Source organism: Myotis yumanensis, unplaced genomic scaffold (genome assembly GCF_028538775.1).
Source record: "Myotis yumanensis isolate MYYU_CA2020_CCGP unplaced genomic scaffold, mMyoYum1.0.hap1 SCAF_4, whole genome shotgun sequence".
NCBI lineage: Eukaryota > Metazoa > Chordata > Mammalia > Chiroptera > Vespertilionidae > Myotis > Myotis yumanensis.
This window is the reverse complement of record NW_027223755.1, coordinates 70,381,929-70,403,025: the sequence shown is the minus strand read 5'-3', so window position 1 is coordinate 70,403,025 and position 21,097 is coordinate 70,381,929. Positions and strand designations below refer to the sequence as shown.

General features: G+C 34.7%; 1 protein-coding gene across 5 annotated transcripts in view; it reads right to left on the bottom strand.

Moving 5' to 3' along the window:
- Positions 1 to 21,097, bottom strand: part of DMXL1 (Dmx like 1) — a 156,155-nt gene that overhangs the window by 6,578 nt on the left and 128,480 nt on the right. For 4 of the 5 annotated variants that reach the window (XM_070412508.1, XM_070412509.1, XM_070412510.1 and 1 more), the window contains 7 exons: positions 18,442 to 18,563; positions 17,715 to 17,856; positions 13,449 to 13,509; positions 10,232 to 10,359; positions 7,406 to 7,498; positions 4,967 to 5,058; positions 2,995 to 3,047 (listed from right to left, as the gene is read on the bottom strand). In XM_070412508.1, coding sequence (XP_070268609.1) covers positions 2,995 to 3,047; positions 4,967 to 5,058; positions 7,406 to 7,498; positions 10,232 to 10,359; positions 13,449 to 13,509; positions 17,715 to 17,856; positions 18,442 to 18,563 — 691 coding nt within the window. Of the gene's footprint in view, positions 1 to 230; positions 1,338 to 2,994; positions 3,048 to 4,966; positions 5,059 to 7,405; positions 7,499 to 10,231; positions 10,360 to 13,448; positions 13,510 to 17,714; positions 17,857 to 18,441; positions 18,564 to 21,097 lie in introns of those variants that run through there. The other variant, XM_070412512.1, reaches the window with a different exon arrangement.

The following is a 21,097-nucleotide window of genomic DNA, read 5'->3' as shown; positions in this document are numbered from 1 at the left end:
GCTTAATGGATAGAGTGTTCCCAAGTTCGATTCCAGTCAAGGGCATGTACCTTGGCTCGATCCCTGGCCCTAGTTGGGGAGCATGCAGGAGGCAACCAATTGATGTGTCTCTCTCACATCGATGTTGCTTTCTCTCTCTCCCCCCCCCCCCCCCCTTCCTTCCACTCTCTAAAAATCAATGTAAAAATATCCTCTGGTGAGGATTAACAACAACAAAAAAGAACCAACAAAGCCTGAATGACAGCATATCTGTTTATAATGTGCTTTACTGACTATTTTTTAAAATATATTTCTTTATTGATTTAAGAGAGGAAGGGGGGGAGAGAGAGAGAGAGAAGAGAGAGAGAGAGAGAGAGAGAGAGAGAGAGAGAGAGAGAGAAAGAAACATCAATGATGAGAGAGAATCATTGATCGGCTGCCTCCTGCACGGCCCCTACTGAGGATCAAGCCCGCAACCCAGGCATGTGCCCTTGGTCAGAATTGAACCCGGGACCCCTCAGTCCATAGGCCAATGCTCTATTCACTGAGCCAAACTGGCTAGGGCTTTACTGACTATTTTAAGCCCACTGTTGAGATCTACTGCACAGAAAAAAATTATTTTTAAATTATTACTGCTCATTGACAATGCATGTGCTCACCCAAGAGCTCTGATGGAGATGTACAAGATTCATATTTTCATGCCTGCTAACACAACAACCATTCTGTAGCCCATGGATCAGTAATTTCAATTTTCAATTCTTATTACTTAAGAAATACATTTTGTCTGGCTAGTGTGGCTCAGCGGTTGAGCATCAACCCAGAAACCAAGTGGTCATGGGTTTGATTCCTGGTCAGGGCGCATGTCCAGGTTGTGGGGTTGATCCCTATTAAGGGGCGCATAGGAGACAGTCAATTGACAATGTTCCATCTCCCTATACCTCTTCTTTCCTCACAAAAACATATTTTTTTTAAAAAGAAATACATTTCCTAAGTCTATAGATGCCATAAGTAGTGATTCCTCCGATGGATCTGGGCAAAGTAAATTGAAAACCTTCTGGAAGGGATTCCCCATTCTAGATGCCATTAAGAACATTTGTGATTTATGGGAAGAGGTCAAAATATCAATATTAACAGGAGTTTAGAAGATGTTGATTCCAACTCTTCTGGATGACTTTGAGGGGTTGAAGAGTTCAGTGGAGAAAGTAACTGCAGAAGTGATGGAAATAACAAGAGAACCAGAATTAGAAGTGGAGCTTGGCGATGTGACCGAATTGCTAAAACTTGGTAAATGCTGAGTTGGTTCTTATGGATGAGCAAAGAAAGATGTCTTCAGATGGAATCTACTCCTGGTGAAAATGCTGTGAAGATTGTTGAAATGACAACAAAGGATTTAGAATATTACATAAACTTAGTTGACTAAGCAGAAGCAGGTTGAACTGTGAATAAAATGCGATCAAACAGCATCACATACCACAGAGCAATAGTTACTAAAAAGACTACAGTATGTATAGTGTAATCATAACTTTTATAGGCAATGGGAAACCAAAAAACTTGTGTGACTTGCTTTACAGGCATACCTCAGAGATACTGCCATTGAGTTCCAGACCACTGCAATAAAAGAATATAGCAATAAAGCAAGTAGTAATCTTTGTGCTAGTGGAAGATCTTGCCTTCAATTTGTAAAAAATGCAACATCTGTAAAGCTCAAAAAAGGGAAGTGCGATAAAATGATGTATGCCTATATTGCAATATTCACTTTATGGTGGTGGTCCAAAACTGAACCAGTAACATCACTGAGGTATGTCTGTATCCTGTTCTATGATATGTGTCTATTCTTAAGCCAATATCACAATATCTTAATTATTATAGCTTTATAGTAAGATCTAAAATCAGGTAATGTGAGTCCTCCAAGTTTGTTTTTCTAAAGTTCTTAGTATTCTAGATCTGTTGCCTCTCTCTACAAACTTTAGAACCAGTTTGTTGATATGTACAAAATGGCTTGCTGGGACTTTAATTAGATAGGATTGAATCTATGATGTTGGAACTGACAACTTAATAATATGGAGTATTCCAATCTGTGCATATGGAATATCTATTTATCTAGATCTTTGATTTCTTTTATCTTTTATGTTTTTTCTCCAACAGATGCTATACATATTTTGTTAGATTTATGCCTCAATATTTCATTATTTTGGATATTATAAATGGTAGTATTTTTTAAATTTCAAATGCCGCCCTGACCGGGTTGGCTCAGCGGATAGAGCGTCGGCTGCGGACTGGAGGGTCCCAGGTTCGATTCCGGTCAAGGGCATGTGCCTTGGTTGCGGGCACATCCCCAGTGGGGAGTGTGTGCAGGAGGCAGCTGATTGATGTTTCTCTCTCATCGATGTTTCTAGCTCTCTGTCCCTCTCTCTTCCTCTCTGTGGAAAATCAATAAAACATATTTAAAAAAAAAAAAATTTCAAATGCCAATTGTTTGTCTATAGGAAAGCAACTGACTTTAGTATTGATCATGTATTCTATACTCTGCTATACTCAGACATTCATTCCTGGAAGTGGTTTTTGTAGATTCTTAGGGATTTTCTACAGAGATATTTGTTTCACCTGTGAATAAAAACATTCTTTTTCTACTCTTCCAATCTGTACACCTTTTATTTCCTTTTGTCTTATTGCATTAGTTAGGTCTTCCAGTACAATGTTAGTTAAATAGGAATGGTGAGTGGGAACAAAATGTTATGCAATAATTGATGTTCACAATGATGACTTATAACCATCAGATCCAAAGTAAAGACAAATGATTTTTATATTATCTGTTCTACTGTCCCTCATTAAGGTATAGTGAAGGGTTAATTATGCATACTGCATTATTTCTGCTTTTAAACTGTGCCACCAAGTGCAAAATAAACCTCATGGGATAATAAATATGCCATTTAAAAAACCATATTCATTTAAAAATAATATTTAGTTTATGAATTTCTTGACTTTCAATATTTATAAAATGCTTTCAAAACTTACCATGAACTAAACTATTGGCAGATGCTACAAGAGTATCCCACAAACATATGTTTCTGGAAAAAAAAAAAAAGATTACTCTTGAGTGACACAAAGTTAACAGAATAAAAAGTATGTCTCATATTGTAACGTAACATTTAAACCTTGCTCTCTCAGAAAGTTCTTAAATTTATAAACACACCAAATACAAGTAACCAATATATTTATGTATGATTAATTTTAAACAAAATTTAAAAACTAATAACTCATAAAATTGAGTAATTCACATTAACATGTATTTACAAATGCTACTATATGAAGCCTGAATAGGGAAGCTACTTTTTATATTCACTGATTCTCTAACAGACTCCCATACACAAATAAGATACACTGAATTTTCTGGAGTGCCAAGAAAACTTATTTCTACTATGAATGGGAGCAGCTTTTATGCCTTTCCATGAGTTGCAAAGGAGGCACCAATATATGTAAGAATTTCTATGGAAGATGGGTTAAAAACTCCATATTCCTACAGTCCCATTTCTAGGGCAAAATGAGGCCGTACCCCTAAATATAAAAGCTCACCAGCCTCAGTTAGCCTTGACCTCATAACTCAGCTGTATGAAGGAAGTCAAAAGTGGGGGTGTGGAGATGGAGGCAGGGGAAGACATATTTAAAGATTTTTGAGGGGATGGAGACAGGCTATCACTTATTAGCTAATGTACAATTAGCAATCTTAGTTTCTTTTTGTGAAACAGTCAGTGATTTCAACTGGTTGGTTGCAAGAATTTTTAAAACATGAAATACCCGACTATGTATTCAGGGATACTGACCTCTCTTCCCTTAGACTGTCAAATTAAAAAAATGACAACAGCCAACACAACAATAGCCATCCGGTGTGAATGCCCTGTCTTGAACCATAAATATACAGATCATATAATAGAGTCGAATCTCATTGGTCATGTTACATAAAAAGGTTGCATCTGATTGATTAATTCTTGGTACCAGAAATCCTTACATACAAGTGTAGACACCTGATTTTTTTTAAAAAGTCACTTTGGAGCAAATATGGTAGATAATAATTTTTATGTCAATCAAAATTATACCTATTTTTTGTCAGATGGGCAAAAATTAATATATTTTAGGTGTGCTGCAGAATTTTTATAGTTAATGTATGCCATGAGATGAAAAAGGTTGAAAATCGCTGATCTAGCTAATAGAGCCATAGTGAGCATTAACTAAATAGCATGGCCAATAACTAATTGAGTTTTTGGGGTTTTTTTTCTCAAGCTTTCTTTTTTTTTTTTTTTTAAATATATTTTATTGATTCTTTACAGAGAGGAAGGGAGAGAGATAGAGAGTTAGAAACATTGATGAGAGAGAAACATCGATCAGCTGCCTCCTGCACACCCCCCACGGGGGATGTGCCCGCAACCAAGGTACATGCCCTTGACCGGAATCGAACCTGGGACCCTTCAGTCCGCAGGCCGACGCTCTATCCACTGAGCCAAACCGGTTAGGGCACCTCAAGCTTTCTTAACACAGGGAATCATATGGGGAAAAATTAATTCCACCAACAACCAAACCTTCTTTCTTACACTCAAATCTTAACATTAGAATATTAACAATACAAAAGGAATGGATTTTTTTCAAAAAAATTTTGAATTTTATTTAATTTATTGAAGCGACATTGCTAATTAAAATTATATAGGTTTCAAGTGTACAATTCTATGATTTGTGTGTTCACCACCCAAAATAAAGTCTCCTTTCATCACCATGTATTCGACTCCCTCTACGCTACCTGGATTTGTTTTTAATGGCACCAGAATACCATTAAATTTACAATTAGAATACTAAAATGCCCAAAGAAAGAATTTTTATAATAAATATATTTAAAGGCATGATTATAAAGACATTCTTGAGATGTAAAGACATAAAGCAATTAGAAATAAAGCTCAGCTATTTCATACGCACTTCAATTTCAGTTATAATCTCTTACCTATTGTCAGTTGAAAGACCAGCTGTAGCTATTAGAGAGGAGGAACTAATGAAGACAAAATCATTGGCTGTTTTGTTATGACACTGCCAAGTCTGTAATAGTTATAAACAGCAAATGTTAATGTTATTAACAGTTTCATAACCAGGTAGATGCATTAATCAAAAAATGATCATGTAATTTGTGGCTTACTTAAAGCCTTTGCATTTCCTCCCCTCCCGCCCCACCCCCCTGAACTTTAGAAAAATTTCAGGGGTAAAACAGAGAATACTCATACACCCTTTACCCAGATTCACCAATTTTTAACATTTGCCACATTTGCTTTGCTTCTCCTTCTTTCATATACTTACACCCATGCACACATACACACACCTATTCCTGAACCATTTAAATAAGCTGCATATGTCATGACCCTTTATGAGGCCCTTTGCTTTTGTTCAACCAAAAGTTCAAAGGGAAACAAAAGGAGGTTAAACTCTAAATATTTCCCTTGGAATATCTGTAAAAATTTTTGTCTTAGAAGACAGAAACTAGGATACTAGATTCTCAGGCAAGATTATTTATTTTCAGAAATATTTAAAGTTTTAAATAATTTTTCATATCCTATATAATAAAGAGGTAATATGCAAATTAACCCTCTCGTCCTCACAAGATGGCTGCCTACCACCAGGCTGGCAGTGGGGTTAGTGAGGGGTGACCAAACAACTGAACAAGCAGGCTGCACGGGGCGACCAAGCTGGCAGGGGGGTTAGTGAGGGATGACCAAATGACTGAACAGCAGGCTATGTGCGGCGACCAGGCCAGCAGAGGGGCTGTGAGGGGCAACGAGGCTGGTCGGGGGAGGCAGTTGGGGGTGACCAGGCTGGCAGGCGGGCAGTTAGGGGTGACCAGGCTGGCATGCAGAGGGAGTGAGGGGCGATCAGGCAGGTAGAGAGGGGCAGTTAGGGGAGACCAGGCAGGTGAACGATTAGTAGCCAGCGGTCCTGGATTGTGAGAGGGATGTCCCAGGATCGGGCCTAAACCGGCAGTAGGACATCCCCCAAGGGGTTCCGGATTGGAGAGGGTGCAGGCTGGGCTGAGGGAATCCAGCCCCCCATGCACGAATTTTGTGCACCGGGCCTCTAGTATATGAATTAAAACATATTACTAATATTAACTAAATTTAAAAATTTAGTGTCTTTCAATATTCCTTCAAAGAATAACTTAAAAATATTATGAGAGGTTTAATTAATTATAAAGACTTCCAAGTTATGTTTGTTCAGATGTTTCTCTTCAATAAAAAATGACTTTAAAAAATATTTGTATTGATTTCAGAGAGGAAGGGAAACGGAGAGAGAGAAATAGAAACATCAATGATGAGAGAGAATCATGATCGGCTGCCTACTGCATGCCCCACACTGGGAATAAAGCCCACAACCCAGGCATGTGCCCTGACCAGGAATCAAACCGTGACCTCCTGGTTCATAGGTTGACACTCAGTCACTCAGCCATGCAGGCGGGGCTAATAAATGATTTTTTAAAGTATGTCAAAATCATCAAATGAAGATTTTTTCCTCTGAGTCACTTCCCCACTCCTCCCTGATCACTATTGGAGCTGGGCTAGAGGATATGTCCTTAAAACAAACAAATCTACTTTACTCCCCCAAAGTCAATAATGAACATTTTAATCCAATTTATCTCTTTAGAAATTAAAAAATCATACAAAAACAGTCCCTTAGGAAACATAAATGTGTATATTTGAATCTGTTGACTTAATAAAAATATAGGGAAAAATAAAGGTATCTCATCAACTCTCCCTTGTTTGCTTTCATTAGATTAGTACTATATTCAAGCATTTAACCTTAGGTGAATTATCAGAATCTTAACCCATATTCTTAATATTTTCTTGATAGATATTGCTTAGTCCTATAAAGGGCTTCACTAAAGAATATGTTATATATAAATTCAGTGCTTGTGAAGATGTAGAAAATTCATTAAGCCTGTGTGATCCTGAATTGAAACGTATCAATTTTTTTTTAAAAGAGATGAGCAAGAAAATAATAGTACCAGCTATAGAATACACTTTCTACTTTGTTTGTTCATGAGGAATAACGCAGAAAGGCAACCAGATGCACTGGGCTTTTGATCATTCTTTTTAGGTGTAATACCCACTGCAGCTTAGTGAGGCTAGGAAAGGGTTTGAGTAACTCACAGTTTGCATTGGTCTCTGGAGGTGCCATGTTGGTGATAAACAGGTTAATTTTACAAGTTACCAGAGATTTTTATGCCTTACAGAGTAATTTTCGCATAATACAAGGACAGGAGCTTATAGTAAACTGTTGAATACATAGGACTAGACAGATTTTATTTTTTTGGCTTTAATATTTCTTGCCTCAAATATATATTCTTAGTGTCTTTAAATAAAAATTCATAAAATTTTGAAGTTAGGAATTTTTGGCTTACCAGGTATGGCTTAGGCATGCTTCCAGTGACTGGACAACATTTCCAGTTTGTTTGATACAAACTTAAATATCCATCAGCATCAACTATTCCAAACTTGGAGAAAAAATATTTAAGTGTTTAATACAAATACAGAAGCACACATTTACCCTTACCCTTACTTTGAATCACATATGTTGACTCCTAAACATTTGATTAAAAATTGTTTAACTTTTCACTTCACCTATGCATCCAGAAAAACATTTAGGTACTGTTTTAAAAATTTCAAGGTTAGACATTAAAAAAATAAACATCAGAGACCCATTTTATTAATGCTAACCAACAGCATAATCTATATATTCTCTGTAAGTACTTCAAAAATAGGATGCTGGATTTATACATTAAGCTAAGTGATAAAGTTTTAGCATGTATAAGATAGAAAACTGTTCATTTTGAAAAAGACAAAATGATAACTTCCAGAAATATACAGTAAGGAAAACATGTAAATAACAGTAGAGAATACAATGAAACAAAGATTATCACAGTAAAAAGAATTCCACTATGGGAACTCAGGGCAATCTGATTGGGAAGATGTCAAATAATCCAGAAAGGGATTATATGATACAGATCTTGAAGGATGAGTAAGGCTGCTGGCAATTTTTCCTTTAAATTATAAAAATAATGCATATTTATAAAAAGTATGTAAAATAAAGCAAATGTCTACTTTGGACTATTGCCTTCTCCCATTTCCAGGCCTAACAATTAACAAAAATTTTATGGGTTCCCTTCGAGATTTGTTCTACAAATATTCAACAATTCACACATACATAATTTTTTTAAAGTTAGAATCATAATAAATACACAATTCTACAATTATGTTTTTAACTTATAGCCATCTTTCCACATTGGTACATATAAATCACCCTCATTCTTGCGCTGTGTAGCATTACACTATATAGTTATAACTTTTAAAAACTTTTCCCTATAGACAGTTTCCAATTTTTCCCACATAAAAAGTGTTACTTTGAACATTCTTGTACATATACCTTTGAGTATTTATGTAGGATATCTAGAAATGGGAAAGCTTTGTCAAAGGACATTATCTAAAATTGGTAATTAAAGACAAAATTAAATCCTAAGAGGTAATACCAACTTACACTCCCACTTTTCTTACACATTAGTAAACACTGCATTACTTCAATTATTAATAAAGGTTATTGGCCATGCATAATTTAATGTTGATTGTACATATCCTTTGTCTACCTCTCTATTAAGTTGTCTTCTAAAAATCTGATTGATAGGGCTAATATGAGGTATAAACCAACTCTTACTATATTTGTTATAGATATTTTTCCAGGGGCTATCTTTTTTGTTATTTTTCTTAAGTTTTTTGGAGTAGATTTAGGTATGTTTTTCAGAAAGGGTATATAGAAAGTCCCAAGTCTCTGCATACTTAAAAAATGTGTTTATTTTGCTGTCAAATCTGAATAATAGTTTGGATAGACATCAAACTCATAGTTCTCATTACTTGTACATCAGAATTCTGTGAGTATTGTTCTACTGCAGTGATGGTGAACCTATGATACGCGTGTCAGAGGTTGATTTTTCTTTGTTAAATGGCATTTAAATATATAAAATAAATATCAAAAATATAAATCTTTGTTTTACTATGGTTGCAAATATCAAAAAATTTCTATATGTGACACGGCACCAGAGTTAAGTTAGGGTTTTTCAAAATGCTGACACGCCGAGCTCAAAAGGTTCGCCATCACTGTTCTACTGTCTATTTGTAGCCTCTATTTTGAAGGCAATGCCATTAATTTTTGGAGAGGGTGGTGGAGAGGCTCTAAGTAACCATTGTTACCTCTTTTCCTTCCTAGAAGCTCTCTTTATCCTTGAATTAAAAATAAAACAAAAATTAAATAATCAGGATATGTTTAGCACCTGCTGTTACTCAATATTTCTAGTACTTGGTAGGCCCTTCCTTACTCCTGGTTCATGATCTTTAGAGAGTAAGGGAAAGGGATAGAGAGATAAAAACATCAATGAGAGACATTGATCGGCTGCCTCCTGCACACCTTCTACTGGGGATTGAGCCCACAATCCGGGTATGTACCCTGACTGGGAATCGAACCATGACCTCCTGGTTCATGGGTTGGCTCTCAACCACTGGGCAACACTGGCTGGGCAACACTTTTCCTTAAAGACTCTACAGTAATTATTTTAGGCTTGCCAGCTATAAAGTCTTTGTTCTCTTGAACTCTGCTGTTATAGTGGAAAAGTAACCATAGAAAACAAATAATGAATGGAGTATCTGTGTTCCAATAAAACTTTATTTACAAAACAGATGGCTAGACTATAGTTTGTCAATAAACTGTTCTAGAGCAGTGCTTCTCAAAACTTCAATGTGTGTACATATCATCAGAGTATGTGGTTGAAATGCAGATGGTGATTCAGTAGGTCTGAAGTAGAGTCAATAATTTGCACTCTAAGATGTTCCCAGATGTTACTTGCTACCTGGTACTTGACCATACTTTGAGTAGGTTCCAGAGGATAAACAAAAATATATATCAAATGTTTAATCAAAAATGTGTAACAGAAGGTGGTCCTATCATCATTTGGTCCTTGAGCATCATTTAAATGAATTTTAATAGACATATATATAATGTCTTTCCAAGAAGAACCAAACAAATATAAGTGTTCTTGGAGAGGTTTTTTTTTTTAAATTCATATAGATTAATGCTTTACTATTAGCTCACTGAGCTATACTCTTCAGAAACCCAAACTAGTAATATTTATAAACCTCCAACATAATCAAACCATTTTCCCATTTGTATTTTTATATACTACCTTATTTCCCTGGTAGTTAAATCTCATTCTTGTAACTCTTGAATTGCCGCCAGATCGAAAGCAGGTTATCTGTTGAGAATGGCCCCATTCAAACATTCTGACACTTCCATCCTGAGCTCCTGTCAGATCTGCATTACAAGAGGGCACAAATTGCAAATTTATTTCAGGAATCTTTGGAAAATTTATTTTTTAATCCAATGTGAAAATATTTATGGAAGAAACACCTAAGAAATGAAGCATAGCCAATTTATATGAATTTACCTTTGTATGAAATTTCACTTGAATATTTCATCTTAAAAACAGATAGTAATATGATGTACTTTTATTTGAATGAGAACATATGCTCATACAAAACAACAGAAGCAATTAAAGCAGAACTCTATAAATATTATTTCCTTTTGAAATGACCTCAATGATGTTTTAATAGCCTTTAATAAATAGCTTTTGTGATAACCACTTAAATTCTTGGGATTACTAAAGAGCCAATTCTTAACAGTAATACTATTAATGTTTACATTTATACATTTTTGCCTTAGCTGGTTTGGTTCAGTGGATAGAGCATGGGCCTGTGGACTGAAAGGTCCCAGGTTCAATTCTGGTCAAGGGCACATGCCCAGGTTGTGGGCTCGATCCGCAGTAGGGGGCGTGTAGGAGGCAGCTGATCAATGATTCTCTCTTATCATTGATGTTTCTATCTCTTGCTCCCACTCCCTTCTTCTCTGAAATCAATAAAAATATATATATTTTTTAAAGTTTATACACTTCCCTCTTGGAAAAAAAAGATTGTAGAAGGCCTTGAATGTCATGATAAAAAACATTTCTAGTAGCTATTCCAATTACTTGATATCTCAAAATGTTGTTTCATTGAGAAATATGAATAAGTTAAATAATTTCTAATTCTTCACTTCACCATTTACTAATTTTGTGAGACTAAGAAATTTATTTTAATCTCCCTGATCCTATTTCCTTCCCATAAAAGGAGAATAATGATACAAATAGGTATCAATTTATGTTAAGTATAATTATCAGTATTAATGAGGTTTAGAAGTCATGAGAAATTTATTAATGTAAATAAAGACCTACCACATTGCTAGTCATATATTAGTCAAGATTCCTTATTCCTTACCAAGTATTTAAAGTAAATGGACTTCAATTGTTTTGAAATGTTTTAACACTGGGCTGGGGTGGAGGCGTGGGGAGAATTCTTGAGACTGGGATAAAAGTTATTTTCTCTCTACCCCAACAGTCTTGCTTAGCTTATTCAGAAAAATAAATTGGGCTACTTGAGTTTAAAAACCGCTCAAAATTTTATATTATTATTTCTGGTTTTATTTATTTGAGAAAAATCCTTCATTATTAGTATCTGACATATAAAATGAAATAGTCTCTTAAAGCCTTTGTAGCCTAAGATTTTAAAGGGCAAGATAAAGGTTCCTATAACCAAGTTGTATGAGTAAATATCCCTCATTAGCAATTGAATAGTATTATATCAAAGAGGTAAGAATGGGTTAATAACTACAATGGTGAAAACCTCAATAAGTTCATAATTTTAAAAAGGAAGTCCTCTTAAGACTTTCATTTCTATTTTATTCCAACCTGTTAGCCTAACTTCTAAAAAATATCTCTAGGGTAGAAGTAAAAAAATATTGGTTTCTAGTGACTAAGATTTTTTCAAAATCTACTCCAAGAGAAGAAGCTATTATGAGGTATCTGAAATTTGGAGTAAAATTTTCAAAAATCCTGTCTCATAACATTCTCACTACATAAAAAGTGTTTATTGCTGAGCTAAATTACTACCTGTACACTTGATCATGACATGAAAAGATATACTGAAAAAAATCCAGTGATTAATTTAATGAGCTTTAAAATTTTCAAGTCATTTATCTGCCAGTTATGATACTTCCCTGAAGAAAGTAAGTTCTTATTCCAAAACAGAAGTGATCTGATGTTACCTAATGACTTTGAAAATAAGTCCATTAACTGCCTTTGAAACTAGGGATCTCTTTGTTTAAATTTATGGGATTGAGGTAAAGAATATTTCCTATAAACTAGTCATCTGTTGGGACAGAGATGACTATGGAGATGAGAAGAAATGAAGTCCTTTCAATATTTCAAGATACTTCCAAACCCTATAGAATCAAGATAGATTTTTAAGAAATGTCAAATGTTTCTTGCTGTGGGAGTAATATTATTTAGGCTTTGTTTATAAAATACATTTGACTAGTTGCTCTCTATGCTTCATTACTGATTCTTAGTTTTCTCTTCACATTAGACTTGTGGATAGAAAATATACTTTTAGTGTTGAATAAATTCAAGGTAGTAAAAACAGACTAATTTTTAATATTATTATATTCCTCTAGCATAAGTAACAGAAAGTACTCTCTTCATTTTAAATATATGGTTCTCTTGAATCCTTTTATTGGACTCTGGTGTACAATTTTGATAAGAGATGCTTACGATAATTAAGTTGAAAAGAACACTGGTTTTATCAATTGTATTTTATCGAAATAAATCTCAAAAAAGAAGGTAGAATTTTTATAGGTTATTAAATTGGAGGGATATGAATACCTCTTAATAACATGCTCTATTTTTGTTACTTTGTGGTAGGACAACTTAAAATTATATTTAAAAAATTTGGAATACCTCACATGCCAATATAAATATTGAATCCAACCCACTAGTTAATTTTAAAATTGTCTCTCTTTTCTCTGCCTCAATACTTCTAATATTTGAGGGTTCACTCAAAATAAACATACTTTGCCTTAGAAGAATATTATAATAACCATTTCCTATACTTAATATTAGTGTGTCCAATAAAAGACAAACTGACAAAATAGTAATAAAATACAAACTGATTATGATGAGCAATAAATGACCAAGATATGCTTCCGGTTTATGTAAGAAAAGATGGAAGTAATCCTAGTGTTTAAAAAGTAATTATCAACTACAACTTAACATTGTGTAAAGAGTCCAAAAACATTAAAAAATAAAATGTGCTAACTTAAAAATATGTAGTCAAAATGCTAAAAATTTACTACATTAATTTAGGCTTCCCTATTAATTCAAAAAAATTTTTTTTTTCTGTTTTTATCCAATTTTGAAATGAAGATGTTATTTGCTAGCAAACATTCTCTACAAAAAAAGTAAAATAAATGTTGACTATCTTTTGACTTAAACTTTAATTCCTTAGAATAATCGCTAATTATTATCAACTTACAGTAAGGAAGAGTAGGGTGAGAAGTCATTCTTCTGACATTATTAATGGCTTTCTTAATCATCTGTTAATAAAGAAAAAATTTTCTTTTAGTCACAATAGCATTAAAAATTTTACTTGTGACAGGACATTCAAATAAAATTAATTAATTAATTAATATGTGATTCCATAATTGTCATGATTAGTGGTAAAAACACTAAATATGGTAACAAATTGAGTTTAATAGCTCAGTCATCTTACATTTCAGTATACATACATTTTCTGCATCTAGGCTCTAGGAACAAAGTCACCTTGAGTATTTAGTCTTACCTCCTGTCTTGACAATTCTTTTCTGATCCCATTAAATTTATTGCAATAATCCTGAATAGTTATAAGGTTAAAAAGATAGGCAGAAGCATGTGAAGAAAAAAAAAAGGTAAACAGAAAATCATATCAATTTTTAATTGATAATTTGGAACTGTTTATTAACCCGTTTGTAAATCATGTTTTGAATGATTTACAAAGCCTGTCAAATAAAAGTAAAATATATATGTAAAATTAAAGAGATTATTTTAATTTATAGAACATTTCCTATTTACACAGCACCGTAACTACAGTTACATATTACCCTAAATTTGTACATCACTATCATGTAGCCTTTTTGTTCTGAATTTTAAATTGTTCAGTTAGCCTAAAGTAGGGAGGGAAATGGGGATTTGATAGGGAGGGAAGAGATTATCCAGAAGAACTGGTGAGGGATAGAAACACTAACAGGTATATATAGATACAGATAATATTTCAATAAAGCAGAAGTTGGTTACAACAAATGTTCTTTTCCATTAGTGTTCATAATTCAATAAAATAATGGGCTTAAGAAAATATTTTACCAATTTCCCACAAAAGAATGAAAACCCAATAAATGTTAAACTTTTGTTTAGAAAACTTCATGCTTAAATCTCATGTTACCCTTAATTAAAGAAATGCCTAAAGATTTCTGTTCTTCGTTTATCTTTTTTTCTAACTAAATGATATTTTCTGACTAAAATATCAAAGGAAAACGATAAGTATAAAAAAATATACAAACACAGATTTAAGTTTCTGAAAGCACATGTAAAACATTATAAGGGGAAAAAGTCATTAATTATTTCAGAAGATCCATATAAAAAATAACATTATATAGATATGGTGTCTTTTTCTGGAGGATAGAGTGGGACAATCCCTATTTATGTTTACAAATCACAATGACCCCAACTAAAAATATATCTTTCTTTAGACAGGAAGAAAATTAAGTCCTATAAGAATGACAATGGTTAATTATGTATTATAATGCTTTGAAGTATAAAATATTTTCTGAGCACCTATTATATATTAAATGCCATTTTAGTTAGAGATCATCTGTGTATAAGGCAGGCATAAAGTAACCTCTCAAAGAGCTTAGAGGGTATAAAAAAGATATCCAAATAACAGATAAGTTCAAAACTGATAAAAGTTACAAGGATGATAAAATGAAATTATATGACATAGAGCGACTGGGGGTAAAGTAGGGAGGGGCAGATGCCTTTACGAGGTAAGCAAGGGAAATCTATGGGAATTTGGGTTAAGATCTGAAAGAGCATTTCAAGCAGAATGCAAGGCACAGGCCCTGATATGGCAATGAGCTTAATGTGTTCCAGTGACAGAAAGATAATAACTAGAGCAAAGATAATCAGGTGTATAATGAAGGGCGATAAGGCTGCCAGAGGCCAGGAGGGGTTAAATCACATAGGGCCTTAGAGGCCATGTTAATAAGGACATGTTTTTGTGTTTTTTTTCAAGTTGTACTGGAAAATCTGAAAGTATCAAGCAGGGAAGTGACAACCTGAATGATGCTTTAGAAAACAGCAACTCTGGTTGCTGTGTACAGAATAGAGGGAGCAATGTGGAAGCAAAGGGATCAGCACAGAAAGCTGTTACAGGAAGAACTGTATTGCATATTCTCTGAAACTGGAGTTGGAAAAAAATGCCTATTACTTCTTTTTTTAAACAATATATCTTTATTGATTTCAGAGAGAAAGAGAGGGGAAAGAGAGATAGAAACATCAATGATGAGAAACATCACTGATAGGCTGCCTCCTGCACATCCCCTACTGGGGATCAAGCCTGCAAGAATCGAACCTGGGACCCTTCAGTCCGCAGGCTGTCACTCTATCCACTGAGCCAAACCAGTTAGGGCTACTTCTTTTAATATATTTTGTATATTATCTTTATGGTCTCCTATAAAAGATGATAATATCAGATTTAATAAATGAATTTTAATATAGCTGTCAATTGGGAAAAAATAACTATTAATGACCAAGTTATTCATTTGAATAACTACTATAATGCTTTTCAAATTCTTCAACTTAATTTTTTGATTAAGGTATGACATATGTGTCCTTATCCCTCTATTGCCCCCACCCCCACCCCCGCCCCGTTCATGCCCTCACTCCCCTGGTGTCTGTGTTCATTGGTTAGGCTTATATACATTCATACAAGTCCTTTGGTTGATCTCTCCCCCTTACCCCCACCCTTGTCTACCTTCACTCTGAGATTTGAGCATCTGATCAATGCTTCTCTGTCTCTGGATCTGTTTTTGTTCATCAGATTATGTTGTTCATTATAATCCACAAGTGAGTGAGATCATGTAATATTTATCTTTCTCTGACTGACTTATTTCGCTTAGTATAATGCTCTCCAGCTCCATCCATGCTGTTGCAAATGGTAGGAGTTCCTTCCTTTTTACAGCATAGTATTCCATAGTGTAGATGTACCAAAGTTTTTTAATCCACTCATCTGCTGATGGGCACTTAGGCTGTTTCCAAATCTTAGCTTTGTAAATTGTGCTGCTATGAACATAGGGGTGCATATATCCTTTCTGATTGGTGTGTCTACTTTCTTGGGATATATTCCTATAAGTGGGATTACTGGGTCAAATCGGAGTTCCATTTTCAGTTTTTCTGATGAAACTCCATACTGTGCTCCACAGTGGCTGCACCAGTCTGCATTCTCACCAGCAGTGCATGAGGGTTCAAATAATAAAAGCCTTATATGACAAACCTACAGCCAACATTATACTCAATGGGCAAAAACTAAAACCATTTCCCCTAAGAACAGGAACAAGACAGGGATGCCTGCTTTCACCACTTCTGTTCGACATAGTACTAGAAGTGCTAGCCACAGCAATCAGACAAGAAGAAATCAAAGGCATTCAAATTGGAAAAGAAGAAGTAAAACTGCCATTATTCGCAGATGACATGATACTGTAAACAGAAAACTCTAAAGACTCCAAAAAAATTATTAGACTTAATAAATGAATTCGGCAATGTAGCAGGATACAAAATTAACGACAAGAAATCAATGGCATTTTTATACACCAATAGTGAACTTACAGAAAGAGAGATTTTTTTTTTTAAATATATTTTATTGATTTTTTACAGAGAGGAAGGAAGAGAGATAGAGTCAGAAACATCGATGAGAGAGAAACATTGATCAGCTGCCTCTTGCACACCCCCTACTGGGGATGTGCCCGCAACCCAGGTACATGCCCTTGACCGGAATCGAACCTGGGACCTTTCAGTCCGCAGGCCGACGCTCTATCCACTGAGCCAAACCGGTTTCGGCCAGAAAGAGAGATTTAAAAAAAACAAAAAAAAAAAAAACAAAAAACAATCCCATTTACCATCGCACCTAAAAAATTAAGATACCTAGGAATAAACTTAACTAAGGAGGTAAAAGACCAGTACTCAGAAAACTACAGGACAATGAAAAAAGAGATAGAGGAAGACATAAACAGAAGGAAGAACATACTGTGTTCATGGACTGGTGGAATCAATATCATTAAAATGTCCATACTACCCAAAGCAATCTATAGATTCAATGCACTCCCCATTAAAATATCAATGGCATATTTCACAGACCTAGAAAGAACTCTTCCAAAAATTCATCTGGAATAAAACAAGACCCAGAATAGCTGTAGCAATCCTGAGAAAGAACAAAGTAGGAGGGATCTCAATACCAGTTATCAAGCTGAATTACAAAGCCACTGTTTTCAAAACTGCCTGGTACTGACACAAGAACAGACATATAGACCAATGGAAGAGAATAGAGAACCCATGAAAACATATTCTTCATAACCAAAATTTACAATTTGCAGCAAATATAACTTACTACAAAGTTAAGCATTTTTAGATCTATTGGTTAAATGATCTTGTATCTATTAAACTAGAGAAAAAAATAGGATATTCATATACAAATATTTTTAACTGTACGTACCACGGATGCTCCTCTGCCAGTCTGTGTACTACCAAGCCATGGCATGTTGATTGGAGTGCCAGGATTGCTATGTGTGTATGGGGTTGTACCTTGCACAGTTGTTAAATCATCATGAGCATGTATAACCAAGAAATCTTCTGACCTACAAAGAAATGTCAACCAGGATGAAAACAACCCATTTTTTTTCTATTATACCTGAAAGCTCTAACAGACAACTTTGTTTCCCTTTAAAATAAATTGTCTTAAACTCTTAACTCCTTACTCATAGACAATAACTTCATATGTAATTTCAAATCCCGTCACTAATTCTCTTTTAACCCTCAATTACCTTCTTTAAAGCTCCTAACCATTGGTCTTTACTCTTTAGCAGCTTCCATTTATTTATTTATTTATTTTTTTAAATATATTTTTATTGATTTTTCACAGAGAGGAAGGGAGAGAGATAGAGAGTTAGAAACATCGATGAGAGAGAAACATCGATCAGCTGCCTCCTGCACATCTCCCACTGGGGATGTGCCCGCAACCCAGGTACATGCCCTTGACCGGAATCGAACCTGGGACCTTTCAGTCCGCAGGCCGACGCTCTATCCACTGAGCCAAACCGGTTTCGGCAGCTTCCATTTATAATCTAGGAATATTCCTTTAAAAAATCTTTTGAAAGTTATAGTTCTGTAGAATCAACATTCAAATTGCAATGTTACTGAATAAAAACAAAGTATAAGGGTACCCTTTGGTTTCCATTTCTATATCGTCATCTACCCAAGTATAGATCTGTGTAGCCAGAATTCCAGAAACATCCAGTTCTTGAACATCATGGCTTGAAGCAATTGCTACACAGTTTCTATTTGCCTGAAAAATAAACCATATGGTAATTTTTCAATAATAAAGTACAACGTGTATATGGGCTACTTTTGAACATGAAAACTACAAAATAACCTCAAGAAATGGTAACTTTAAGATACAGAATATACTGCATTCTCACAAACGACTATTTTAAATTAATTTTGATAATTAAATTTTGAGTGTAATAATCATCAGCTTGAGCTTTGAGATATGTTTATGTTCTAAGAATTCAAGAGCATCCAAGAGAAAGCTAGCTATAAGTGGTAATGGATGTTTTCTACTTTATTTCTTCTTCTAGCACTGTCTTGCCAGTTTATTACAATGTTACAATCTCCCTAAGGTTTACATAGTTTAGAAACTGGGAGGGAGATGATGAAGACGTAGGAGCCCTGAAAGGTAGAGAACGATTAGTGGGATAAGGAACACCAAAGTAAAGAAAGAGTGGTGAATTATTCAAATAAGATAATACCACTTTTACCTAAAGCCTTTCAATCTTGGGGGGGGGGGGGGGGGGGGGATGGAATTTAGAAAAGGACCATAAAGAAAAAGTGTAAGGGTAGAGAAAGGCTGGGGGAAGTATGACACAAAAAGATCATAAAGAAAAGTTGGTCAGATTAAATGATATAAAATTTTAAACATCTATGATTTAAAAATGTACACCTCCAAAGTAGAAAATGGAAAGATAAAATCAAAGAAGGATTAATATTTCCATCATTATGTAAAATGTGAATACAAACCAATTAGGAAAAAGCTGAGACCCCAGAGATAAATGGAAAAAGGATATAACTAGATGGCTGGGAAACCATTCTTCGTGAGTCTCTTCTGCGTATCTTGTGAGTGAGTCACTGCCCTTTGTTCCATAGTATTATCTCTAGGATGTCTATATAGCTATAATCTCTCCTGCCAGGTCAAAGGGCAGGTATACTTACTAATATTAGAAAAGATTTGGGGTTCCTTAAACTCATTGTTCCTCTCCTGTGATGCAAGCCACTTTGTGTGCAGGTATCATCTGGCCCTCACTCTATTGCTTTGGAATTATAGCTCAGGAACCAAGATAAAAATAGTGGTACTCTGGCTACTGCTTTTGCTACTAGAAATAAACTGTCCTTTGTCTCTGGTCCAGGAGTCATGTCTTCTAACAGAATCCATTAAACTGTGAAAACTAACTTTTAGCTTAAATGCAAGAGAATATCTCATCTTTCAGTTTCTGACACAGATAATTCACAACTAAACAAATGGGGAAAGTTCAATCTCATCAGCATTTTAATTTTATTTTTTATTAACTTTGAGAGAGAGAGAGAGAGAGAGAGAGAGAGAGAGAGAGAGAGAGAGGTGTGAGAGAAATATCAATCGCTTGCCTCTGTACATGCCCGACTGGGGATTGAACCCGCAACCTGGGTATATGCCCTGACCAGGAATCCAACCTGCCACTTTTTGTTGTATGGGATGAAACTCCAGCCAACTGAGCCATACCAGCCAGGGCTCATTGGCATTTTTAAATAATGCAATGTAAAGCAAAAGGTATTATTTCTCAGTTACTAATTTAACAAACCTGGAGAAATAAATGTTAAACAGGTACACTGTTACCCAGTAAATAGCAGACTTTGTATACATGGATGATTGTTCATTACTAGTTGCTTATATAAATCCCTCCCCAAAAAAGCACAAATGCTAATTGGTTTTATAGCACAGAACATTTAAAGTCATATTTTCTTCAGGGTAAGGAAGGTACTAGTACTTATTGGGTATAGACAATAATCATGAGAACTGCCTGCTTAAGGGCTGCTTCCAAACCTGCCTGTCTTGACAGAACTAGTCATTGTTCAGGGGAAGATATATATGAGGGAAATGAGACAAAGGGGACAGGAAGAGATGAGGACAGAAGGACAAAAGAACTATCCAGGAGAAATCAAAGAAGAGAGAGAAATAGCAAAGGAAGATGGAGAACTTTTTGGCGAAATGATTACTGAATGGATGCCACAGGATATACATTTGAATAATATTTAAAATTTGTTTTTAAATTAGAAACACATGAAAAAAAATATATATCCTTTAAATTAATGAAAATAAAAGGAAACAAAAGTATCTAGAAGTCACCATAAACTCTGCAGTAAAGCAATTAGGGAAGACAGAAGGGGAAAATGATTAAGACAAATTTCAACTTTGAACCACTGTACATAAAAGAAGATGTTGAGTAGAAGGCAGAGGAATACAAAGAAAACACTCCAGTTGGGCAGCTATTACAGCTGTAAGTCAAAGAGGGAGAATTTCTATGAGTTACATAAGCTTAAATTTGATAAAATATTAAGACCCATGTTCAACATATTCATATAAGGACCTCTGATTTGGATTAACCCTTCTTATGTGTTGTATAAGTTCTAAAGGTTATCACATATATAAATACCTGATACTTCCCTCTGAATAGTAATAAAACATTATTTTATCTGCTATATATTCATGATCAAAAAATTAAATTATCAAACAATATAATCATTTTATAATATGAAAAATTTATTGAGAATGCAATTTTAGGAGTGGGA